This window comes from Schistocerca gregaria, chromosome 9, assembly GCF_023897955.1.
Source record: "Schistocerca gregaria isolate iqSchGreg1 chromosome 9, iqSchGreg1.2, whole genome shotgun sequence".
NCBI classification, from domain to species: domain Eukaryota; kingdom Metazoa; phylum Arthropoda; class Insecta; order Orthoptera; family Acrididae; genus Schistocerca; species Schistocerca gregaria.
In genome coordinates, this window is record NC_064928.1 from 242,618,298 (window position 1) to 242,646,040 (window position 27,743).

General features: G+C 42.8%; 1 protein-coding gene across 1 annotated transcript in view; it reads left to right on the forward strand.

Annotated features, from left to right (window-relative positions):
- LOC126291537 (melanopsin-like) overlaps positions 1–27,743 on the forward strand; it is a 254,604-nt gene that overhangs the window by 107,342 nt on the left and 119,519 nt on the right. The window contains exons 3-4 of the mRNA XM_049985038.1: positions 316–382; positions 1,513–1,672. Coding sequence (XP_049840995.1) covers positions 316–382; positions 1,513–1,672 — 227 coding nt within the window. The remainder of the gene's footprint in view (positions 1–315; positions 383–1,512; positions 1,673–27,743) is intronic.

Consider the following 27,743-nt stretch of genomic DNA (forward strand, 5'->3'; position numbering starts at 1 on the left):
ACCTATCGAGGTTATGTCAGCACTCGAATACACGGTAATTTACACTATTTAAATTCAGATGAACGTCACCGCTGTGCTAGCGTCTGCTTTGTTCTGCTCCACACTTCGGCCAGTAGATACCATACCACGTAATTCCGGTGCCCCAGTAGTAAGCCAGGCCAGTACTGTACAATAGGAAGACATCAGTCTTGGCAGATACAACTCCTGACGATAATGGTGGCGAATATCTTTGGAAGTCCAAGTTTTTGACGTAAACACAGAACATTTGGACAAGTTAGCCTGCGTCAATCTAATCTGTTACGTCACGGTCTTCAGCTGGACGCAGTGGTCGTCTGCTGCCACTGTAATCACCGAATTTGCTAACAGCTCGTCACAGCGGGAGGTAGGTCAGTTGTAGGTGGGACATCAGTCGCTCGTGTTTGTACAATGACTAACAGTCCCTCAGTTATGCCAGCAGCTCCGATTACTTGTGCCGTGTCGTGTCGTTTATGTGAGTGTATATGACAAATATTTGTCACCACAAATTTCTTTACATCAGTTATTAAGGAAGGGCAAATACAAAACATGCTTGTATAGCCTAACAGTCAAACGCAGCCTTTTTAAGGCAACGAATAGAATATCACAATATCGCAATTGTCTTAGTACGTGCCGGGTGATCAAAAAGTCAGTATAAATTTGAAAACTTAATAAGCCACGGAATAATGTAGATAGAGAGGTACAAATTGACACACATGCTTGGAATAACATGAGGTTTTATTAGAACCAAAAAGAAAACGAAGTATTGCTAGACGCGTGAAAGATCTCCTGCGTGCGTCGTTTGGTGATGATCGTGTGCTCAGCCGCCACTTTTGTCATACTTGGCCGCCCAGGTCCCCAGACCTCAGTCCGTGCGATTATTGGCTTTGGGGTTACCTGAAGTCGCAAGAGTATCGTGATCGACAGACATCTCTAGGGATGCTGAAAGACAGCATCCGACGCCAATGCCTCACCATAAATCCGGAGATGCTTTACAGTGCTGTTCACAATATTATTGCTGGACTACAGCTATTGTTGAGGAATGTTGGTGGCCATATTGAGCATTTCCTGTAAAGATCATCATCTTTGTTCTGTCTTACTTTGTTATGCTAATTATTGATATTCTGATCAGATGAAGCGCCATCTGTCGGTCATTTTTTGAACTTATGTAATTCCAAGCATGTTAGTCAATTTGTACCTCTTTATCTACATTATTCCGTGATTTATTCACTTTTCAAATGTATACTGACTTTTTGATCACCCGGTATTACCGTGGGGTGCATAATTTTTCGGGACAGAGAGAAACGTATCGGTCATGTTTTCCTTTCGGAGAAGGCGCCACTTACTGTCGAGCGGAGCAGCTGACGTCTGGGAGATCGCGCCCCGTCAAGCGACACGCTGGCCGCCCCCTTCAGTCTGTAGCTGCCGTACGTACTTTTCACTCGCTAGTGCGCTGCTGCCCGCAGTGCCTGAGGCGCCCCGCCTCGTGTGTTGCAGCTGTGGACGCCGCTGAACGTGATCCTGTTCAACCTGGTGTGCTCGGACTTCAGCGTGGCGCTGCTGGGCAACCCGCTGACGCTGGCGGCGGCCGTGGCGCACCGCTGGATCTTCGGCAGGACGATGTGCGTCATCTACGGTTTCTTCATGTCCCTCTTGGGTGCGTACCGCTGGCCGCGCGCCTTGCGGGTAATTTCCAAGAATGATTGCCTATCGAAGCGCCGGAATCCAGACGATACATATCGAACGTGAGATCGTAAATCGATCACGCGACTCTGGTGGCGGGCGTTATGAGTATGTTTACGGTGCTCGCTACAGTAACGAGAAAAGAAGAGCGTTACAAAAATACTTTCAAGTGCAAAGGAGACGACTCACGTTACTCGTCGTCAGTGTTGGAATCTTGTGAACCTCCATTAGGTGGTCTGGATGGATAATTTGGAAGAGTCGAACCATATATTCATCCAGATACCCGTTCGTTTTACGCACTGTGCACAATGAAATTGTAAACGGTGTTTCAGCATCGAAACTGTTCTTACGAAGTTTTACACACTTCGCACAGACCCTTCTTTCCTCGTCCAACAGTACTCCATATTTGCGACAAAAAGTCGAACTATTTTCTACGCTTGATAAACATGCAATTACATTTTTCCATGTGGGAGAATCCGCCGAAGAAACGTCAAGAGCACCAGACATCCCACTCACTAGCCACATAAATCGTCTGGGATTCCCTAGCAACTCACAAATAATTAGCGTAGGTATGCAATTTAGAGCAACTAACGGAACGACGGGAAACAGATAAAAATGACGATCACAAATAACTGATCACAACGCCCGCCACCAGAGTCGTATCATCGATTTACGATTGCACGTTCGATATGTACCGTTTGGACACCGCTACTGCGACAGGCAATCATACTTGGAAATTACCGCCTCGCGTTGCGCATTCTCCGTGTCGCTCCCTCCTGCTCGTCTGTGGCTTCTTCGCGCCTCCCCTGGGTGTGTACCACATGACAACATGCACCAGCTACAGCTGCCCATGTCACTCCTGGGTGTATGCAATATGACTGTGTACGTCGTCTCTGGCTCGTTCGTCCCTGCTGTGTAGCGCCTAAGCACGTGTATTATCTACGGCTTCTTTGTGCACGTCTTGTATACGAACCGTCTGACTCTGTGCATCTTCAATGTCTTCATGTCTCTAGTTGTTTGTCTACCACAGATGTTGGGTGTAGTTCCCGCGTATACTATGCCTGTGAAAACTAGCGTGGTGTTGAGTCTGGATTTTCTTAAGGAACAGTTCGTTAGTGCTAAGTGCGAAGCTATAAAGCACTACACTGAAGATGAAACTTCCTGGCAGATTAAAACTGTGTGCAGGACCGAAACTCGAACTCAGGACCTGCCTTTCGAGGGCAAGTGCTCTACCAACTGAGCTACCCAAGCACTACTCACAGCTTTGCTTAGGCCAGTACCTCGTCTCCTACGTTCCAAACTTTACAGAAGCTCTTCTGCGAACCTTGCAGAACTAGCACTCCTGAAAGAAAGGATATTGCGAAGACGTGGCTTAGCCACGGTTTGGGGGATGTTTCCAAAATGAGATTTTCACTCTGCAGCGGAGTGTGCGCTGATACGAAACTTCCTGGCAGGTTAAAACTCTTTCCCGAGTTCGAGTCTCGATCGGGCACACAGTTTTAATCTGCCAGGAAGTTTCATATCAGCGCACACTCCGCAGCAGAGTGAAAATCTCATTCTGGGTACACTGAAAATGTTTTTCGAAACCATCTTCTTCCTCTAGCGTGGGTAAAATGGACAGGTATTCGCGGGTAGTTGACCGTAATCCACAGCTGGATGAAGATCTTGCCTGGACCTCCTGCGTGCGACACAGTTTTCGCCGAAGCACATCCACATTGGTACACCAGGTCTTCTAGTGTCATCGACAGACTATGGTCTCGATTTCGAGGCCGGTTACTCTAGTAATCTAAAAGCGGTGCGGAGAAGAATGTCACCAAGTTGTAGCGCCAGACCCTCCGAGACAGAGAGGCGCTGAGCGTCTGCCCTGAAACTCCGAGAGTGTCCGTCCCGTGAACGGTCGGAGAGCTGAGCCCACTGTCTCCGCTGAGACAAACCTCGCGAAATGGACACGCCGGAGAGCTCTACCCGTTCATTACTCGCCACTCAAAAAAAGAAGGGCTTAAATCGTAGTGATATCAGAAGCATCCTCGCCACACTGCTTCTGGAGTGTGCATCTAGATGTAGGCCAGTGGTTTGAGGAACTTCAGAAAAAGCGAAGTGGGAGGGTATACAGTGAGACGTCCGCCGACGGCATCTAAACATTCATGGTGGTGTCTGTTTGTTCTATATCATGTCTCCCTACCACTATCGCGCAACGACGCTCTGAGCGTGTTTTTAGGGAATTGACTAGTTTGAACCTGGGACCTGTTGCTGGTAAGGAGACGCCAGACCACACATGACATGTAGAATTCAGAAGAGTTCAGTGACACTAGCGATGATATAACCAAATACTTAATGATCTCAGCGTCAGCTCCACTGCACTCCCTGTAAAAGAATCTTAATACTAACTAAATTTAGTGGAAGGGGTTAAAGGATTTCCTATTTTTTAGATAGCTGGTAAAATAACGTCGAAAAAGCAGTTACGTTTAGCACTGGAAATTTTATTCTACTCACAAAACATTGTTTATAAGTTGCGCTATTGATAAAAGGAAATATTTTAATACCGGATGATAAAAACCAACTGCGTTCAACAAAAATGTGCATGAATATTCCCTGAGTTGGTTTCCAACTTCTACAATGGATCGAAGGATGACCTATACCATATCACATCTATAATCTAGGTATAAATTAAGTTTCACAAAAGAGAAAACTATCAAAATGGTCTACAGTTACCCTCAGTTATCTTTAATAACTTATCTAACTTGTCGTAAATTACAGTGGCTGATGTGGCTTCTCAATAACTATATATAAAAAAAAAAAACATCATCGCGTTTCAGATTTTTACTTCAAATGGCAAATGTGAACACCATGAGCATTAATTTACGATCGACACTAGTATAACGCAAAAAAGGGGGTGTAACAGATGAGACTTCTGAAGTTCTGAGTGAAGCCTTATGCGCTCAAAAATGCGGCATCGCCTGCGTTCGCTACCTTGACGGTGTTTAGGCAGCGTCAGGGTGGCGGGCAGCACAGCTCCGCTCACCTCGCCATCTCGGAAGTCTCTCTCCTAACTTCTCCTTACAACAATTTACCGAAGTTGGGTTAAAAAAACTATCTGACTGTGTTTTCATCTGACCAATCAGGGTCTCAATGTTAACCTTAAGCTCCGCCTACAAAAATTCTGTCCATCCAATGAGAAACGTTATACTTTTCGTGGTGGGGCAATGTTTCTAAAGTTTTCAACGTAATAGAGACACGAAAAAGTTTCCCGCTAAAACTTGCGGGTGGTGTGGCCCTTTTTGTGTTATCGTAAGATCTATACTGTTTTTCTGAAGGTCTCTAGCCTTTAACATGGGCTGGGGGGTGGTCCTTAACGTAACAAAGACGCAAAAAAGTGTCACGCTAAAACTTGCGGGTGGTGTAGTCCTAATGGTTAGCTGGCGACGTGGGTGTCCAGTCCGTCCCTTATCGTAGGGCCTTCTAGCTTAACACAGTTCTGCCCTCGGCTTCCCGTTTCTCCCCTCGGAACTGTGTCTGTCTCGCGGTGGGAAGGTATGACATGCATTTAGGCATTCTTGTGTTAGTCTGTGGTATTCCATTTGCTCACTCGTTACTCGTATTACTTTGGTTAATTTAATGTCACGATTTATTCGGAGCTATGTGACATACTACCGGATTTGCTTATCATGTCAGGGTTTTCATGGAAGGTGTTGGATTTTCCTGACACCTTACATATCACCACCCTTCGAACTCAATTTTCATGGAAGGTGTTGGATTTGCCTGACACCTTACGTATCAGCACCCTTCGAACTTAATTTTTGCTGTGAATTTAGGCAATGATTGAATCGTTGTCTAAGTAAGTCAAAAATTTTCTAATGTATCCAAATTTTGTTGCGTACTGTTCAGTCACGTTATTCTGTTCTATGCTAGTTGTATTACTAATTTATATTTTTATATCCTTCCACATTATAATTAAAAATGACAAGAGAAGAATATTTTTATACTATTACCAATTTTTAATTATTTTCTTTCTTTATTTAAGTGTGAAGTTTGTTTTTTAAGAAGTTTGTTATCGAAAATGAGGAGCCTTTCACATTGATTTTCTTAGAAATATTGTTTTTATCAATGAAGTAATTAAGTAAAATCTATGCCTAACATATTTTCTAAATATCATGTGCAAGTAAAATGTTTTTGTTTCTAGACACTCATTTCAACATTGTTACCCTAACAAATAAGAATTATATCCAAGAATTGCTTTGACAAAGAAATATACCTACACAAGTATTGATATATTATCATAATAAATGGTACAAATGTTTAAAAAAAAAAGGGAAAACATCCAACAAGATAATTTTTTATTCTTTGTTTTTATAAGGAGAAAATAAGTAAAATATGGTTATTCTTTTATTTTTATGAGGAGAAAATAAGTGGCATATTGTTTCTTTATATACTGTACATTTCAGAAGTAATGACTTACTTTTATCGACAGTCTATTTTTTACCTAAGTCCATAGTAAGTGACTGTTATTTTGTAGTTTATTAGCTGTCTGGAGTGCTTAATTTATTTAGTTTTTCACACATTCCTTTTGCACAATTCCTACATCACATAATTTGATTTCAGACATTCACACAATCCTATGAATGTTTAAGCATGACGCTGGCAATTGTTTTTGAACGAAGGTGATGGACTTGAGCGAGATGTATGTGGCCAAGTATTTGATGTACGTCTCTTGTTGGCTTTTCAAGTGTGTGTTGCTGTTCTGTAGGTCCCATAATGGAATGGAGCTGTGAGTGCAGAATCTCGTGGTTTAGTGGCTTTGTATGCGTGCAAGTCATCATTATGTGTCTCTGAAAGCGGTCGTTTTTCGTTGTAATACTTCACAGACGACTAGTTTACAATAGGATAGGGATTTGGGAAGGTATGTCGTCTATTCTTCAGCCATCTTCTTTCTTGGTTTCAATCTTGCGAATCTTCAACTTCTGTTCTTCCTGCTTTTTCTCTGCTTCTTACTTGCATCTTGGTTCTTCTCTGGGCAGGATATGGAAATATTTATTGATAACTCGGAGATATTGAAAGGTGTCAGATAGATTATATAATGGTAAGACAGAGATTTAGGAACCAGGTTTTAAATTGTAGGACATTTCCAGGGGCAGATGTGGATTCTGACCACAATCTATTGGTTATGAACTGTAGATTAAAACTAAAGAAATTGCAAAAAGGTGGGAATTTAAGGGGATGGGACCTGGATAAACTGAAAGAACCAGAGGTTGTACAGAGTTTCATGGAGAGCATAAGGGAACAATTGAAAGGAATGGGAAAAAGAAATACAGTAGAAGACGAATGGGTAGCTCTGAGGGATGTAGTAGTGAAGGCAGCAGAGGATCAAGTAGGTAAAAAGACAAGGGCTAGTAGAAATCCTTGGGTAACAGAAGAAATATTGAATTTAGGATGAAAGGAGAAAATATGAAAATGCAGTAAATGAAGCAGGCAAAAAGGAATACAAACGTCTCAAAAATGAGATCGACTGGAAGTGCAAAATGGCTAAGCAGGCATGGCTAGAGGACAAATGGAAGAATGTAGAGGCTTATCTCACTAGGGGTAAGATAGATACTTCCTACAGGAAAATTAAAGCGACCTTTGGAGATAAGGGAACCACTTGTATGAATATCAAGAGCTCAGATGGAAACCCGGTTCTAAGCAAAGAGGGAAAAGCAGAAAGGTGGAAGGAGTATATAGAGGGTCTATACAAGAGCGATGTACTTGAGAACAATATTATGGAAATGGAAGAGGATGTAGATGAAGATGAAATGGGAGATACGATACTGCGTGAAGAGTTTGACAGAGCACTGAAAGACCTGAGTCAATACAAGGCCCGGGGAGTAGACAACATTCCATTAGAACTACTGACGGCCTTGGGAGAGCCAGTCCTGACAAAACTCTTCCATTTGGTGAGCAAGATGTATGAGACAGGCGAAATACCCTCAGACTTCAAGAAGAATATGATAATTCCAATACCAAAGAAAGCAGATGTTGACAGATGTGAATATTACCGAACTATCAGTTTAATAAGTCACAGCTGCAAAATACTAACACGAATTATTTACAGACGAATGGAAAAACTGATAGAAGCCGACCTCAGGGACGATCAGTTTGGATTCCAGAAATGTTGGAACACGTGAGGCAATACTGACCCTACGACTTATCTTAGAAGAAACATTAAGGAAAGGCAAACCTATGTTTCTAGCATTTGTAGACTTGGAGAAAGCTTTTGACAATGTTGACTGGAATACTCTCTTTCAAATTTTAAAGGTGGCAGGTGTAAAATACAGGGAGCAAAAGGCTATTTACAATTTGTATAGAAACCAGATGGCAGTTATAAGAGTCGGGGGGCATGAAAGGGAAGCAGTAGTTGGGAAGGGAGTGAGACAGGGTTGTAGCCTCTCCCCAATGTTATTCAATCTGTATATTGAGCAAGCAGTAACAGAAACAAAAGAAAAATTTGGAGTAGGTATTAAAATCCAGCGAGAAGAAATAAAGGTTCGTCGATGACATTGTAATTCTGTAAAAGACAGCAAAGGTCTTGGAAGAGCAATTGAATGGAATGGACAGTGTATTGAGAGGAGTATGTAAGATGAACATCAACAAAAGCAAATCAAGGATAATGGAATGTAGTAGAATTAAGTTGGGTGATGTTGAGGGTATTAGATTAGGAAATTAGACACTTAAAGTAGTAAAGAAGTTTTGCTATTTGGGGATCAAAATAACTGATGATGGTCGAAGTAGGGAAGATATGAAATGTAGACTGGCAATGGCAAGGAAAGCGTTTCTGAAGAAGAGAAATTTGTTAACATCGAGTATATATTTAAGTGTCAGGAAGTCATTTCCAAAAGTATTTGTATGGGGTGTAGCCATGTATGGAAGTGAAACATGGACAATAAATAGTTTGGACAAGAAGAGAATAGAAGCTTTCGAAATGTGGTGGTACAGAAGATTGTTGAAGATTAGGTGGGTAGATCACGTAACTAATGATGAGGTATTGAATAGGATTGGGGAGAAGAGAAGTTTGTGGCGCAACTTCTTTAGAAGAAGGGATTGGCTGGTAGGACATGTTGTGAGGCATGAAGGGATCACAAATTTAGCATTGGAGGGCAGCGTGGAGGGTAAAAATCGTAGAGGGAGACCAAGAGTTGAATACACCAAGCAGATTCAGAAGGATGTAGATTGCATTAGGTACTGGGAGATGAAGAAGCTTGCACAGGATAGATTAGCATGGAGAGCTGCATCAAACCAGTCTCAGGACTGGAGACCACAACAACAACAACAACTAGTTCCTTTCAAGTTCTCCTCATAGTAATAGTCTGATAAATTGTTTGGGCATGTCATTTTTACTTTGTGGAAGTTTTCTTCAGTTTCGTGCATCAGCGTGCTGTTTAATAGCACTAGTGTGACTTTTACGCATATTTTTTGCCAGCGGTGGCTTGCCCAAGCGGTCTTCTCGTCCGGCCATTTTTTGCTCGCTCCGTTCATTCGGGGCTCAGAGACCCTTGCGGCGTTCGCCGTCCCAGCGCCGTCCCGCCGCGTCTGAGCAGGGGTCTGTCCCTCCGAGCAGGGTTCCTCCTAGCGGGTAAATTTATTGCCCACTTTCGCTACAAGGGCATTCTGTTAGTTTCGCTGTCCTTTCCCTTCTCTCGACGCTCCTGCTATGTAGGAATCGTGTCTTGCTAATTACGTCCTTTTTTTTCTAGATACTTCTCGCGTTGCAACTTGTGGGTTGTTGCATCTCTTCCTTGCTGGAGTTTTTACAATGGTTCTTACAAAAAGTTTTACTTAACCTACTTGTTTTATGCCTTCTTAAAAACCTTTACAAATTTCGGCCCCCTTTCCATGTTACAATTCTAAGGTATTTGGAGTCTTAATGACTACTCAAGAATCCTTAGATTCGTTTTTTATTTTTGTGTAGTGTCATGGTATATAGCACTTTAGTATTTCATGCTATTAGACTATCTACGCTTTATCCCTTCACCTTAATCTATGGTACTATTGGTGTTATCATTGAAATGACTTTATTTTTCCCACCTTCCTCTCTCTTCATTCTTCTTTCTCCTGGCGATCTTATCTGGAACATAATCTTGAAATATTGTGCTGATTATTTGCGAGTAATAAAATTAATCTTCAAACTTGTACTGAAAGTGTTTAATACTGCCAGCCTTAGGTAAAAATACCTCTGCTTTATCTCGTAAAATACCCTCTAATTCTCTTTTACAGTGCTCCGAAATACCTTGAACTTCTTGCAATTTTTCGTCGATTTCTTTATGGGCTTCTAACATGAGTTGAGGCGATTCCTTCTTTTGTGCATACCATTCTAATTCTTCATCGTCTTTATCTCGCATCATTCTTAATTGTTTGTTTATAATTGGTATTTCTTCTAATTTTAGCTTTTGCTCAAAGAGAAGTGTGACATTCCCGAATGTTGCGCTACCTTTCCCCATACCTATTGCTGCTCGTCTCTCATTAAAAAAAAATTGCACCTATAATCAAATCTACAGTTAGTTTAGGTATAATCATGAAGTTGGCTTCGATCTTTTGACCTTGGCACGAAAGAGTTAACCTTGTTTGTCTCGTAACTTCCGCAGCATTGTTTGTAATAGGACCTCTTACTTTAATCTTACGTGTTTTCAGAACTGGCAATTCCTCATTGGTATTACACTGCATGAAAAAATTTTCTGAGATCACAGTCAGTTCACTTCCGCTATCAATTACAATATTGACTGGGATATGCTTTACCATGGCCTTCACAATTGGTTGAATTTGAAAGGGTTGGTTCTGTTCTTCTTCTTCTTGCATCAACGAATCCTCGACTGAATCATACATGAGTCTTTTTAGGAATTTCCCTTGTGAATTCGAACTTTCTGTAGGATAAGCTTGGACTGCTACTTCTCTCTCTTTTATTTCCTCTTCTCTATTTCTTCCTTCATTTAAGCTTTCTTCTACATCCTCTACTTTTTCCTCATCCTCGTCTATCCTCTCCTTCTTCGTCTCTACTTCCACATAATCGCATCTAAATGCTCTAATTATCGCTTCACAACTTCCTTCATTATATACGTTGGGTTGTGTGCCCACTTGTAACTTATTTTCAACTTCTGTCGACTGCGCATTATCCTCATTGAATTCGCTTCCCTGGTTTCCATCTCAAATAGCTCTGCAATACTCATTACATCGTCCTTACCTCCTACATTCGTTGTGCATGCCTCTGGTAATTCATCTTCCTCGACAGTATTCTCCCAATTAATTTCGTCCCAACACGATATTGTTATTTTCTTGTCTTCGTTTTCATCTCGTCCCTGCGGATTTGTTTCTTCTTGTTCTCTTCTCCTGATAAGATTTTTGCTTCTCTGTCCAAGGCGCTGCAATTGTCCTGGGTCGGTGCGTCATTCTCTTTGGCATGGGCACTTAGCTGTCAATTCGAACATTTATAGGGGTTTGGTGGTCTTACTTACCTCTTCTATCTGTATTCGCTTTTCTTGTTCAGCTTGTTGATAGTGGTTTCTTTGTTGATAATTTGTCGGTCTATTGGTTCTCCAGTACCCGTTCCAGTTGTCGTTATTCCCTCTGTAGTAGTTGTTGCCGTTCCTGGGAGAATTATAGTTATTGCCATATTCTCTTCTAAATCCATAACCGGTTCTTTGTTGAAATCTATTGTCGTTTCTTGGTGCAAAGTTATCACGTGGTTCGTAATTATAGTTTCTTCGTAGTGCGTCTTGTGGATTCCACTGCTTTTTGCTTTCGTTTTCACGTGCGCTTCGTCTTTTTTTGCGTCATCTTCCGAAAATATGAACTCTAGTTCCCTTAGAATACCTTTAAATGCTTCGACGTCATTGCCTCCGCGACCTACTAATGATTGCTGGTAGTTCAATGGTAGCTTCATCGTGCATAATTTAATCAACTCTCCGTCACTGTAAGGTACATCTAAGTATTGATTTTTCTTTGCCATTAATTCAAAAAATTTCACGGGACTCTTCTCTCCTGAAGTTTCAAAATATGGGTTCTGTAATAATTCGTACTTCACTTTGTTCTGTGCTTCGCTGGACCAATATCGTGAGAGAAACATTTCTCTGAAATCTTCGTACGATCGGCATGTCGCTGCAACATTCTGCATGGTTTCTGCGACTGTTCCTGACATGTGTGCACATGTAAAGTCTAAATTGTATGCTAGCGCCCAGTGTTCTGGTAATCCTACTCGGAATTGATCAATGAAAGTTCGTGGATGTAATGAGTTTCCTTCTCGAAAGAGTTGAAATTTTCTGACTGTGAGGAAATGATCGTTGTCGTACTTCGTCATAGTTCGATATGAAATTCGCGATTCTTCGCCACTTTTGTTTCTGATCATTTCTCCCGTCGTTCTTTCCGGTTGTGGTAGATCCATTGGATATTGTCCACTGTAACTTTCGCCTAACCTTGCGTAGTATCGTTGGAGTGGTACGCAATAATTTTCTTCCATCGGTTGTGAACGTGTAGCTGAATGATTTGCCCTGTACTCTTCGCGACCTGGCTTTCCATTGTCACATATGTTACTTTGCGCCTGTGATTGGAATCGGAAATGTGTAATATCTTCGTTAATTGCTTGTTTCTCCGGTTCTGTTACAGATACGGATGTGGTTGCAGACTCTGTGCTTGCTCGATCCTGTTCACTACGCTCTTCAATGGTTTGCAACAACTCTGTTCGCAATTTCTGAAATTGTCGCTTCGTTTGCGCTTCTGTTTTGACTATGCGGTTATCATATCTTTTCAGCGCTGCTTTTGTGATAAGTTTGTGTAACACACTGTTTTCAACAATTTCACGCGCTGTACCTGCTGCTTGTCTAGTAACTTCGTTTATCTGTTTCTCTACTTTCTTGAATTCTCCCTGGGTGTTGTTACGTAATGTTTTGATCTCGTCCTGAGTGTCATTACGCAATGTTTGTACGTCCGCTTGTACCTTGTCAATGTCTGCTCTCAATTGATTGTAACCTGTTATTAAGTTTCCTTTCCCTTCTCGAGGTTCTTTTGCCTAGTCTTCATTATGACTTAGGTGTAACTGATTTTTTTTGGTTTGTTCTTTAATCGCAAGCATTTGTCTCGTGGTTTCTGCAATTTGTTTAGTCATTTCTGCATTCTGAATTTTAATTTGGTTCGCAATTTCTTTATTTTATTTTGTCATGGCTTCCGTCATTAATTGTAATAATTCTGCCAGATTGGTGGGTCCTATTGCGTTTTCTTCCGACGTCCTACGCTCTGTGTTTTCGCCCAATTGTTGGTTTGCAACCGATTGCATTGAACTGTGCTGTGACATGTTTCTGCTGTCATTCCTTGTACTCTGTGGTGAGGGAGCTCTGATTACTTGTACTATGGGTTCTACACGATTTATTCGGAGCTATGTGACATACTACTGGACTTGGTTATCATGTCAGGGTTTTCATGAAAGGTGTTGGATTTGCGTGACACCTTAGAGGCAATCTGCGCAGGACTGAGGTAGTGTGTGGCCCTCTACCACTAGCGGAAGTTAGGGGTGGGGATGTCTCTACGGCGGTAGCTCTCCCATCTCCACCTCGTCTGCAGATGACTTCTCGCAGACGAGGTGGTGCTCAAGGTCTCGGTGATGTTTGAAACGTAGCAGGTTTATGGTTCGAATTGTGTTAAGCACTACTGTTATTGTACCGAGACCCTTCACCTACTAAAACTGCCATAAACGGACAGAATTTATTTTCCTTTGATGTCAGGGTCTGTTATCTTCGATACTTAGGTGCCTCGCTACTCAAACGCCAGTGTGGTCAGCATGCCAGCAGAATTTTTAGAAACAGTTTGCAGCGATACCTTCGACGAGCTGCTTTACCAGCCCACCAGTTACTGTAATAGTTGTATCCCCAGGTAGCCCCGACACCTTACCCTTGGCAACATGGACTGTAATAATGCGGTTTAGGTTTGACGAGTTGCTTCACCAGCCCTCCAATTACTGTAATAGTTGACTCCACTGGAAGTCGGAACACCTTACCCTTTGCAAAATGGGTTGTAATAATCCGGTTTAGGTTATACGAGCTCCTTTACCAGCCCACCAATTACTGTACTAGTTGTATCCACTGGTAGTCCCAATACCTTATCCTTGGCAACACGGGTTGTAATAATCCGGTTTAGGTTCTACGAGCTGCCTTACCAGCCAACCAATTACCTTACCGACGCTTTCTGTTGTCTGCCTCGTTTTGTACTGGCGGTTTCGTCTCTCGTTACATGTAGTGGTACGTGTCTCCGAATACTTCTCAGAAACTAGGGTGTAAAAGGGTTTGGTACGTAAAGACACCACACTGCAACGGTTCACGGACGGCATTTGCCTCAGGTATCCACCTTCCCAGGCGCGCCTCAGTGAAATGGCTGTCACTGGTGCTTATGGAAGTTTGTGTTAGCAGTGTTGACACAGCGAACGGCCTTGCCGCAATGGTGACACCGGTTCCCGTCAGATCACCGAAGTTAAGCGCTGTCGGGCTGGGCCAGCACTTGGATAGGTGGCCATCCGGCCTGCCTAGCTCTGCTGGCGGGCGGGGAGCACTCAGCCCTTGTGAGGCAAACTGAGGAGCTACTCGACTGAGAAGTAGCGGCTGCGGTCTCGTAAACTGACACACGGCCAGTGTTCTGACCACGTGCCCCTCCATCTCCGTATGCAGTGACGCCTGTGGGCTGAGGATGACACGGCGGGCGGTCGGTACCGTTGAGCCTTAAAAGTGAAACGTCCCCTTAGAAAAATTATACATGACTGTGCTTAAACTGACACACAATATTTTTTTTAGCGCAACGCAATCTTACTTTCAATAATCCCTACAAAAGAATGGCCCTGACTAAAATTAACCTATACCTTTCACATATCACTTACCTCACAAAAATCTTCTTTACTCGAACTACTGCAATACAGCGAGCGCCACTACTGCCAGCACTAACTACTGATAGGCACAGTTAGCAAATGAAAGATTTTAATAGAGAACAAACAATGTATTTACCTTAATAGTCATAATATATATAGCAGTTCATGACATCCATTCTTACAAATGTACTGTTTCTGATGGACACACCTCCAAATTATCCATTCTCAAAAAATCCGCCATCTCACTTCCCCACATCCACCACTGATGGCGGCTCACCTCCAACTGCGGAACGCTACGCACTGTTAACATCCAGCTGCCCAACACTACAATGGCAGACAACAATGCAATCTAGCCACAGACTGCAGCCAGTGATTTTCATACGGCGAGCTACGTGGCGTTACCAATAAGAAAACCTAAATAGCCTACTTACAAAAGCCCTGTTCGGACGGAGCTTAGATTTAGTTTTAGTGCTGACAGTGTAACAAGGATTTAACTTTACCTACAACATAGCTAAACTTGTTACTCATTACGAAATTAAAATTATGATTTAGAACCTAAAACCGAACAATATAATTATTGCAGTGGATTACATTAGACTGTTCCCACAAACGGCAGATGGAGCTGAGCTTTTCATTATACTCTTCTGCTCACCTGCATTATCTACACTGGGTACCTTACAGGTAATCGAAGTCCAACGCGCAGACAGAAGGCCTTCAACAGGTGTGGAAGCCAAGCAGTATCGAACACACACTGCGGGAAAAAGTCGCAGCACCAAGAAAGAGTTGAGTGACATACGCGGAAGTTGGTAGGCATGCTTCTTCGACTGAAAAATGACTCCTGTTCAAATTTCACGCCAGTGGCACACGAGTGGCGCCAGTGGCACCACCATGACGACGCAAGTCAGGTCTGCTTCAAATACGCGGCGCAACGGTCGTCATCTTTAGTTGCCTTTGGACGTGGTGAGTCGATGTTGGTCAAGAATACCTTCAAGGCGAAAAAGACGCCGTTACCAATACGTCACTGAGCTTGTGCGAGGTCGTGTAATTGGGCTACGAGAAGCCATATGTCACCTCCGTGACACTGCACGAAAACCTGAAAGGAATGTCGCCACTGTAGGTGCTCACAAGAATGTACGGTCGCAAGAAGACAGGGATCTGCACGGCCGCATGGCACTGCAGAGAGGAAAGACCATCGTGTTCGGCGTATCGCTCTGGCTGCACCAGGCAGCACCACAGTGACACAAGAAACTGTTACAAATTGGTTACTTGGAGGACAGTTTCGAGCCAGACGCCCTGAAGCGTGCTTACCACTGACGTCAAACTACCACCATTTGTGGCTCCAGCGATGTCAAGCGAGAGCTCATTCGATGGCAGGGTGGAGGTCTGTTGTGTGTCCTGATGAAAGCTGGTTCTGCCCTGACGGACTTGTCTCGGTTACGAGCCCGGTTGAGAGGCTGCAGCCAACCTACCAGCATGCCAGATGCACTAGACCTACACCTATGGTGCGATTCCGTATGGCAACAGCAGTATTCTTGTGTGTGTCCCACGCATCTTGACTGCATATTTGTACGTCAGTCTGGTGATCTGACCTGTTATGCTGCCATTCCATGGGTGTTTCCCACCGGGATAGCGCTCGCCCACATACCACAGGGTGTCACTATGTTGGCTCGGCCTGCACGATCACCAGCCCTGACTCCAGTGAGGACATGTGGAACTTCATCGGGCGACCCCGAATTGACCGACCAGCCGTGAGACTCCATCCCAGAAATTGACATTGGGCACCCGTACAGTGCAAGCACGTTTGCATGTTTGCATTCAACATTCTGGCGGTTACACCTGTCATTAATGTATCAGCAGTTCACATTCGCCATGGCTTACCTCGCACTTACATTAACCTCCAATCTTGGAATGTTAATCACTTAAATATGTTATTTAGACTAATGTATTCCCGAAATTTCATTACTCTACATCAATTACTTTCTGGTGTTACGATTTTCTTCTTCTGTGAGTTTATTACACAATTGTGAAGGCAAAGGAAACAGTCACTTACCCACGTCGATATACCTGCGTTCCAGTAACGAACGGGAACTATCGTAATTGCGTCGCAGACGAAAATATACTTATCACGGACAAACGGCACTGCCTGACCGACGTGTAAACTAAAGTCTACATGGTGTAGACGGATCATAAGCCTACTACTAATGAGAGCCAGTTCGGAGCACTCGGCAAAAGCTCATTAGCAGCGAGGCAAGGCTAGTAAGCTACGAAACAACGGTTCAGCGGATACATCTGTGCTTCACACGGGCCAATCATCGATCGTCTGCGGTCTGCCTGCCAAACGCGTTAGCAGCCGAGCCGCCCCTCCTTGGCTGCGTATAACTTTGTGCAGTTGTCGCATCAGCCACGAATACCGTGACCACTAGGCAGTCTGAAGCGTTAACTAGTCCAGAGCGGTACTTCGTGGCATCACAGTCATCGTGTGTTCGGCAATGGCGACTTCATTGTCTCCTCCATCAATGACTGGAATACTTTTTACTGCATAAGCTGTATTAAATACATTACCCCAGATTCATCTGCCCCAACATTTGAACAGGCACAGGGCCTTAAATTGTCTCCCTCTGCAACAGAAGTAGGTAGCTAGGTCTTACAGAACTTCAGATAGTTCAAGATATACCAAGCAATTTATTCCAACACTTTGTTGTTCTACACTTGAACATCATAGACCCACCACAACTACAAAAAAATGCTCCATTTAATAAAATGAAAATAAATCCCCTATATATACACGAGTTCAGTGAAGTTATCTTGTCTGCTCACATAGCAGAACAGGACAGGGAATGTTGGACAGCTGCAGTCTGGCTGGAAACTGGAGGGCGAGCTGTAACGACGGTGACGGAAGTCTGCTTTTCCTGGAAGGACGTACAGGATGACGGCAGAACATTTCCCCTCTAGTTGTGTGGAACAGTGTGCACAGATTTACGAGTTTCCGTCCATACACGTTTCTTTACTTGAGTTAGTATTAACAGTAACTCATAACTGTGTTCCGTGTAGCGTCAGTGAACTGTGTCGAAAATAGAAAATAAACCTCCCCCACGTTTCTCTGCGCACTGTGGAGGGTCGGTGTGACACGCTGTAGTTCCCTCTCGTAACACAGTGCTAGTGGGATAGATAGAGTGCGGAATCACGCGGTCATTCTCCAGTTAGCATACATGTGAGGAAGGGAAGGGAAGTGCATGGACGTAGTCTGGCGTTTTACCTTCCCTCGCATTTCTGTCCCTGCCTCCTCGAACCTGTTACATTCCCAGAACACAGTTTATCCCTTACTAAAGCTCTACTGCACTTCCACGTGATACATTTGATAGTTGTCCTTAATCCATTTAACAGTAAACATTAATATTTTACTATGTTGTTGTTGTTGTTGCGGTCTTCAGTCCTGAGACTGGTTTGATGCAGCTCTCCATGCTACTCTATCCTATGCAAGCTTCTTCATCTCCCAGTACCTACTGCAACCTACAGCCTTCTGAATCTACTTAGCGTACTCATCTCTTGGTCTCCCTCTACGATTTTTACCCTCCACGCTGCCCTCCAATACTAAATTGGCGATCCCTTGATGCCTCAGAACATGTCCTACCAACCGATCCCTTCTTCTGGTCAAGTTGTGCCACAAACTTCTCTTCTCCCCAATCCTATTCAATACTTCCTCATTAGTTATGTGATCTACCAATCTAATCTTCAGCATTCTTCTGTAGCACCACATTTCGAAAGCTTCTATTCTCTTCTTGTCGAAACTATTTATCGTCCATGTTTCACTTCCATACATGGCTACACTCCATACAAATACTTTCAGAAATGACTTCCTCACATTTAAATCTATACTAGATGTTAACAAACTTCTCTTCTTCAGAAACGCTTTCCTTGCCATTGCCTGTCTACATTTTATATCCTCTCTACTTCGACCATCATCAGTTATTTTGCTCCCCAAATACCAAAACTCCTTTACTACTTTAAGTGTCTCATTTCCTAATCTAATTCCCTCAGCATCACCCTACTTAATTAGACTACATTCCATTATCCTCGTTTTGCTTTTGTTGATTTTCATCTTACATACTCCTCTCAAGACACTGTCCATTCCATTCAATTGCTCTTCCAAGACCTTTGCTGTCTCTGACAGAATTACAATGTCATCGGCGAACCTCAAAGTTTTTATTTCTTCTCGCTGGATTTTAATACCTACTCCAAATTTTTCCTTTATTTCCTTTAATGCTTGCTCAATATACAGATTGAATAACATCGGGGAGAGGTTACAACCCTGTCTTACTCCCTTCCCGACCACTGTTGCCCTTTCATGTCCCTCGACTCTTATAACTGCCATCTGGTTTCTGTACAAATTGTAAATAGGCTTTCGCTCCTTGTATTTTACCCCTGCCACCTTTAGAATTTGAAAGAGAGTATTCCAGTCAACATTGTCAATAGCTTTCTCTACGTCTACAAATGCTAGAAATGTAGGTTTGCCTTTCCTTAATCTTTCTTCTAAGATAAGTCGTAGGGTCAGTATTGCCTCACGTGTTCCAGTGTTTCTACGGAATCCAAACTGCTCTTCCCCGAGGTCGGCTTCTACTTGTTTTTCCATTCGTCTGTAAAGAATTCGTGTTAGTATTTTGCAGTGTGTCTTATTAAACTGATTGTTCGATAATTTTCACATCTGTCAACACCTGCTTTCTTTGGGATTGGAATTATTATATTCTTCTTGAAGTCTGAGGGTATTCAACCTGTTTCAAACATCTTGCTCACCAGATGGTAGAGTTTTGTCAGGACTGGCTCTCCCAGGGCCGCTAGTAGTTCCAATGGAATGTTGTCTACTCCGGGGGCCTTGTTTCGACTCAGGACTTTCAGTGCTCTGTCAAACACGCAATATCATATCTTCCATTTCATCTTCATCTACATCCTCTTCCATTTCCATAATATTGTCCTCAAGTGAATCGCCCTTGTATAGACCCTCTATATACTCCTTCCACCTTTCTGCTTTCACTTCTTTGCTCAGAACTCTGTTTCCATCTGAGCTCTTGATGTTCATACAAGTGGTTCTCGTATCTCCAAAGGTCTCTTTAATTTTCCTGTAGGCGGTATCTATCTTACCCCTAGTGAGATAAGCCTCTACATCCTTCCATTTGTCATCTAGCCATCCCTGCTTAGCCATTTCGCACTTCCTGTCGATCTCATTTTTGAGACGTTTGTATTTCTTTTTGCCTGCTTCATTTACTGCATTTTTATACTTTCTCCTTTCATCAATTAAATTCAGTATTTCTTCTGTTACCCAAGGATTTCTACTAGCCCTAGTCTTTTTATCTACTTGATCCTCCGCTGCCTTCACTACTTCATCCCTCAAAGCTATCCATTCTTCTTCTACTGTATTTCTTTCCCCCATTCCTGTCAATTGTTCCCTCATGCTCTCCCTGAAACTCTGTACAACCTCTAGTTCTTTCAGTTTATCCAGGTTCCATCTCCTTAATTCCACAAATTTTTGCAGTTTCTTCAGTTTTAATCTACAGGTCGCAACCAATAGATTGTGGTGAGAGTCCACATCTGCCCCTGGAAATGTCTTACAATTTAAAACCTGTTTCCTAAATCTCTGTCTTACCATTATATAGTCTATCAGATACCTTTTAGTATCTCCATGGTTCTTCCATGTATACAACCTTCTTTCACTATTAAAACACTAATTTTCATTATGAGCAGCCGTTACAGTCCATGCAATGCGGAGACCTAGAGTCCTAGAAAAAAATGAATAGGACACTTTCTGCAAGAAATTTAATGAAGTTTAATTTTGTACTGGGAAACACATTCGCTAGAAGCCGCGGATTTCGAGGAATTCGAGAAAAGCATAGAAAACTTTCCTTTGTAATCACACTCCACCCCCACACTCACATCACACCAATGAGGATTTTTTAGTATGTCGCTCGCTGTACTACTTCGTACCATTGTACAAGAATTTGTGACTACACGGATTTTTACCATAATTCTCCTTTGTTGGCTGGACTAACAAAGACTCTATCGTAGGCAGCCCCCTGCGAAGTGGTCGGGGAGGTTGTTGTTTCGCCGCGCGTGGAAAGCCGGAACCCTTTTAGGCCGCATGCGGTCACCCCGGGCCGGCACACTCGTCCGTTGTTGCACTCCTGAGGGCAGACGTACTTGTGGGTGCTACGCGGCTATTCGCACGTAGCCTGCAGGTACACTAAGTGTTTTCGTCGTGTCCGACAGTGTAGTTCTACGCTGCGGTATGACCGTCGAAAGATCCGCACCTAAAAATTGAAAAACTGCACAAGTCGTACCAATACCCGAGAAAGGAAATAGGAGTAATACCCTGAATTACAGAGCCATATCGCTAATATCTATCTGCCGTAGGATTTTGAACATATACTGTATTCAAATATTATGGGTTACCTCGAAAAAAATGATTTATTGACAAGCAGCCAACAAGAATTTAGGAAACATCGTTCTTGTTCAACACAAGCGACTTCCAATCGAATTGAATGCTTATGAATTATCGTCCTAGTTGTGCAACTGGATGCGCAAACGTAAAGACTGTTAAGTCAGCTAAATACTTACGGATTTCAATTACGAACAACTTAAACAAGAACGATCACATAGATAATATTGTCGAGCAAGATAACCAAAGAGTCACATAGAAACTTCAAGAAGTCTACTGTAGAGACTGCCTACACCACGTTCGTCCTCCATATTCTGTAGCATTGCTGTGAGTGTGGGATCCACATTACATAGGATTGACAGAAGACATCGAAATAGTTACAAGAAGGGCTACTCGTTTTGTATTATTCCGAAATAGGGGAGAGAGTGCCACAGACATGATACGTAAATTGGGGTATCAATCATTAAAACAAAGGCGATGTTCGTTTGCGGCAGGACATTTTCACGAAATTTCAATCAGCAAATTTGTCCTCAGAGTATGAAATTATTTTCCTGGTGCCCGCCTACATAAGGAGGAATGATCATCATAATTAAATAAGCGAAATTAAAGCTCGCACGGAAAGATTTCAGTGTCTGTTTTTCTCACGTGCTGTCCTGAAAGTAGTGTGAAGGCGGTTCGAAGAATCCTCTGCTAGGCATTTAACTGTGAAATGCAGAGTTGTGAAGTATACGTACTTGTAGACGTAGACTCTCACTGCAAGTTCATCGCCCGTCACGCTTGCGGTGACTCAGTATGGACCGAGAATCCTGGCTGAGAGGGATGTAGCTGGTTCGACGTTGTACTTTTCCCGCCAGGGCTGCCCTCGTGTTCTTGCATTTGAGTGGCGCGTTCTGCACGCAGCCCGATCCAGCAGAAACATGGGTCGCATACAGAATATTTGCTGTGTTTTTTAGAGTCAACATGCTGTTCGCCCGGGAAGACGGGGCTGAAGAGCCATTCCTGGCGGAGCGCACGGCCGTCTCAGTCGTCGGTAGAGGGTCGTTTGGAAGGAGCAGGCTGTCTCTGCCGCGTCGTAGAACCAGCGATGTCGGGGGAGCTTCCGCGTGACCTCCAATGGCTGTAGTTTTACCTTCACGGTCCTGCCTCGAGGTATAATGTACTGAATGACAGTTTTAGGATCGTATGCTCTCGGAGTTGTAACAGTAGGTCGCCGGCGTGGTGAATTGTTCCTCTCCGGCATCGCCTGCCGTTTACTACTGCAGTGAAAGCGACGGCAGCAGGTTCTGGTCGCCTCTGTCCGCTCCAGTACCGGGCGAATGAGAGTCTGGTGAGCCACCTCCTCCGTAGCTGGATTACACTGTCTCAGGAGTCTTCCAATCACTATCAGTGATGTATCTGGCTTTTCTTCAGTTACTTTATGCTGTCGTTCCCTTGCATTCTCAGGCATACTGACAGACACTTGATGGATCCGAATTTTTCCAGTAATTATACGTCAGTGGTGTATTCATCCAGTAACGGAATTTTTGCCTCTACATGTTCAGGGTCGAGTTCCACTACGTGATCCAAACGGTGATCCTCTGCAGGCCTTCTTGCACTTCGCTAGAATTTTGTAGCGTTGCGACTCACACGTACGTATATACATCAGCATCATTTGCAGGCAGTCCCAACATTCCAGAATGAGATTTTCACTCTGCAGCGGAGTGTGCGCTGATACGAAACTTCCTGGCAGATTAAAACTGTGTGCCGGACCGAGACTCGAACTCGGGAGCTTTGCCTTTCGCGGGCAAGTGCTCTACCAACTGAGCTACCTGAGCACGACTCACGAGATACTGGCAGAAGTAAAGCTGTGAGGACAGGGCGTGAGTCGTGCTTGGGTAGCTCAGATGGTAGAGCACTTGCCCGCGAAAGGCAAAGGTCCCGAGTCGAGTCTCGGTCCGGCACACAGTTTTGATCTGCCAGGAAATTTCAGTCCCAACATTACCCACATCTTTTGCACAGGGTGATTACGTGATGCTGTTACAGACTTTCAGGGATGGTGGAGATAAAGGGTAAATGAAGCGTAAATGTATCAGTTTGAAGTAAGGGACCCTCGTCTGGCAACGAGGGAATCGAAAGTTATAAGCGAAAATCGTTCTGGTACCGCTAGCAATGCAGTACGTGTACTGGTTATGTCTTTTTTATGACTGTAGGGTAGGCAGCTTTCAGAGATTCTATTATGAGGAGAAAATGTGTAGTAAGCACGGGCTCTAGAATGCGTACAGTAGCAGCTATGAGCGCTTGTTCACCTTCGCTACTGTGAAACGCATCTCTTCTGCTGAACAAGTGCCCGTAGGTCTCGAGGAAAGCATTCCAGAGCCCATATATAATCGAAATTTTTTCCCTCTTTTGATGCATTCTAACACTTCTGAAAATTGGCAGTTGGCAACCCCATACAATCTAAGCAGCAACGGTACAGGTACAAGTATTCCAATGTCACAGTTATCAAAACGGTTTTCAGGTGTAACTTTCAACTCTGTCATTGTCGGACGAGGGTGTCGCAGTTGAACTTGATACACTTTTGCCCTTCATTCTCCATCATCTATTCATCTATGAAAGTCTGAAAGTCTGTATCAGCATCATATAAACACGCTCTATACTTTGTAAGCTACCGCTTCTGTTTTGCTCTTTTCTGCTGATGGTTAAGCCTGAGAGCCGAACGAATAAGTGAAAAATTTTTGCACAGCGGATTTTATAACGCTAATTTGTCGCCCTGACCCTTATACGCTCTCCAGAAGGGTAAGCTTATCCTTTTCTCTATATGTGACGTTAACTAGTCGTATGCAAATCTGATTAGTTTCTAACCATATCCTCAGTATACGCTAGAATGTTCAGATGTGCTGACCTACAAACACTGCCTCCACCAGGTGGTTGCAAACATGAAATACACAAATAAGGACATAATAAAATGACAAAGGAAAGTACTAGCTATGAAATGATACACTCATCAGTGTTTATTTATTTATTTATTTACATGTCAAGTTCCGTAGGACCAAATTGAGGAGAAAATCTCCAAGGTCATGGAACGTGTCAGTATATGAACTTACAACATAAAAGTAATAACAGATAAAAATAAATGTTCATGAACCTGAAAGAAAATCAGTCCATAGATTTAAGCAAACGCTATCAGCAATACAATGAGAATTATCTTAATTTTTCAAGGAACTCCTCGAAAGAGTAGAAGGAGTGACCCATGAGGAAACTCTTCACTTTCGATTTGAAAGCGCGTGGATTACTGCTAAGATTTTTTAATTCGAGTGGCAGCTTATTGAAAACGGATGCAGCAATATACTGCACACCTTTTTGCACAATAGTTAAGGAAGTCCGATCCAAATGGAGGTTTGATTTCTGCCTAGTATTAACCGAGTGAAAGCTGCTTATTGTTGGAAATAAACTAATATTGGTAACAAGAAACGACAATAAGGAATATACATAGTGAGAGGCCAATGTCAAAATACTCAGACTCGTGAACAGAGGTCGACAAGAGGTTCGTGAACTCACACCACTTATTGCCCGAACCGCACGTTTCTGAGCCAAAAATATCCTCGTAGAATGGGAAGAGTTACCCCAAAATATAAGACCATACGACATAACTGAATGAAACTAAACAAAGTAGACTAATTTACGTGTCGAAGTATCACTCACTTTCGATACCGTTCGAATAGTGAAAATGGCAGTATTAAATCTTTGAAAAACATCCTGAACGTGGGCTTTCCACGACAGCTTACTGTCTATCTGAACACCTAGGAATTTGCAATGTTCTGTTTCACTAATCATATGCCCGTTCTGTGAGATTAAAACGTCGGGTTTTGTTGAATTGTGCGTTAGAAACTGTAAAAACGGAGTCTTACTGTGATTTAATGTTAGTTTATTTTCTACAAACCATGAACTGAGGTCATGTACTGCACTACTTGAAACCGACTCAAAGTTGCACACAACATCCTTTACTACCAAGCTAGTGTCATCAGCAAACAGAACTATTTTAGAGTTACCCATAATACTAGAGGGCGTATCATTTATGTAAATAAGGAACAGGAGCGGCCCCAACACTGATCCCTGGGGCTCCCCTCACTTGACAGGCCCCCACTCAGATCCCACATCACAGCCGTTGTCAACATTGTGAATAATGACCTTTTGCTGCCTGTTGCTAAAGTAAGAGGTGAACCAATTGAGAGCTACTCCCCTTATTCCATAATGATCTAACTTCTGGAGCAATATTGAGAGATCAACACAGTCAAATGCCTTTTTTAAATCAAAAAATACACCAAGCGTTCGAAACTTTTTGTTTCAGCCCATCAAGTACCTCACAGAGAAAAGAGAATATAGTATTTGATAGCAAATCTTGTGATACAAAATGATAAATTAACCTTACATACACAGCCTTTTCGATAACTTTTGCAAACACTTGTGGTATAGAAATATGTCTAAAATTATCTACATTATCCCTTTCTCCCTTTTTATAAAGAGGCTTTACTACTGAGTACTTTAATCGCTCAGGATACTGACCATTCCTAAATGAAAAATTACAAATATGGCCGAATACAGGGCTAACATGTGCAGCACAGTACTTTAATATTCTGCTAGACACTCCATCATAACCATGAGAGTCATTAGTCTTCAGTGATTTAATTATAGACTCAATCTCCCTCTTGTCTGTATCACAGAGGAGTATTTCAGAATTCAATTTCGGAAAGGGATTTGATAAGAAATTTATATGATTTCCTATAGAAACTAAATTTTTATTTAATTAACCAGCAATGCTCAGAAAATGGTTGTTAAATACTGTACATATATCTTATTTATCAGCAACAGAAATATTATTACTGTGAACTGATTTTATATCATCAACCTTGTGCTGCTGACCAGACACTTCCTTCACAACTGACCATATGGCTTTAATTTTATCCTGTGAATTAGCTATTCCATTTGCATACCACATACTTTTTGCCTTGCTAATAACATTTGAAGCACCTTACAATACTGTTTGTAACAGGCCACCATAGCTTCATTGTGACTACTTCTAACATTTTGATGTAATTACCGCTTTGTTCTACATGATATCCTTATCCCACTAGTCAGCCAACCGGGCTGTCTATTACTGATAGTACCCCATTTAGAATGTTCTAATGGAAAGCAACTCTCAAAGAGCATGAGAAATGTGTTATGGAAAGCACTGTATTTATCATCTATATTATCGGCACTAGAAACATCTTGCCACTCTTGTTCCTTGACAAATTTTGAAAAACTCTCCATTGCTGTTGGATTAACTTTCCTACGTAGTTTGTAATTAAATACGACGCTGGTTTGAGTACAAAAACCTTCTAATGTTAAAATTTGTGCATCATGGTCTGAAAGGCCATTGACCCTTTTACTAACAGAATGCCCATCTAGTAATGAAGAATGAATAAAAATATTGTCTATGACTGTGCTACTATTCCCCTGCACCCCAGTTGGAAAAAACACAGTTTGTATCAGATCATATGAATTTAGGAGATCTACCAACATCCTTTTCCCTGCACAATCATGTACAAAATTAATATTGAAGTCACCACATGTAACTACTTTCTGGTACTTCCTACAAAGTGAATCAAGAACCCTCTCTAGTTTAAGCAAAAATGCTCTGAAGTCGGAGTTAGGGGACCTATAAACAACAGCAATTAGAAGTTTAGTTTCACTAAATTCAACTAATGCTGCACAACTTTCAAATATCTGTTCAGTGCAGTATCGTGATACGTCTATGGACTCAAATGAAATACTGTTTTTTACGTACAGAGCCACTCCCCCACCACGCAAGGAACTCCTTGAGAAACAGCCGGCTAATCTGTAGCCTGGTAAAGGAAGCCTCTGAATTATCAAATTATTTAAGTGGTGCTCTGATACACCAATAATTTCAGAGTTAACATCTATTATCAGTTCACTAACTTTATCTCTAATACCTCTTATACTTTGATGAAATATGCTAATTCCTTCTCTTCTTGGAAACATTACATCCTCTGGAGGTGAGCCCTTAGTTAGAGGCACTTCCTTTAAGCAGGTATACCTATCAGCTGACTTCAGTCTAAAAAAGGTGCAGCTCTAACACTAACCACTACAGGAATTTTTCCATGAGTGACACCACTACCACCACCACCACCCACTACACTGTCACCTATAAGCTTAGCCAGCCTCCCCTTCCCATACCTATTGAGGTGGAGGCCATGCCTAGTGAAACCCCATCTACTGATAGACCCAACTGGCACCACTCCGAGATGTGATCCATGCCCTCCGTCATCAGTGCCCTCCCCAGCCCCACATTAACGCGCCTAACAGCAGCATTAAGGTGAGGCCGATCATGACGCTGAAACAGTTGCACGAAATGCACATTAGTGCCACCAGTTTGAGTAGCTATCTTAACAAAGTCACCACTGACATCACATTCCCCGTCCCTATCGAGAATGTTCCCTGCTCCACCCACTATCACTACCTGATCCTCTTTCGTAAAATTCTTACACAACTCCCCTATGCTTTCAGTCACCTGAGCCAACCCATCACTAGGCTTCACAATGCTGGTGACCTGGTACTCACTCCCCAACATTCCTGCAACTGCTGGTCCACACCTCTACCGTGGGAACTACCTAGCAGCAGAACCTTCTTTCTGCTAGACTTTGCAGCTAACCTAGGCCTCCTAATTGCTGAGGACTGCTGCAAGTTACCTACATCTACGGCTGCACGAGGCTC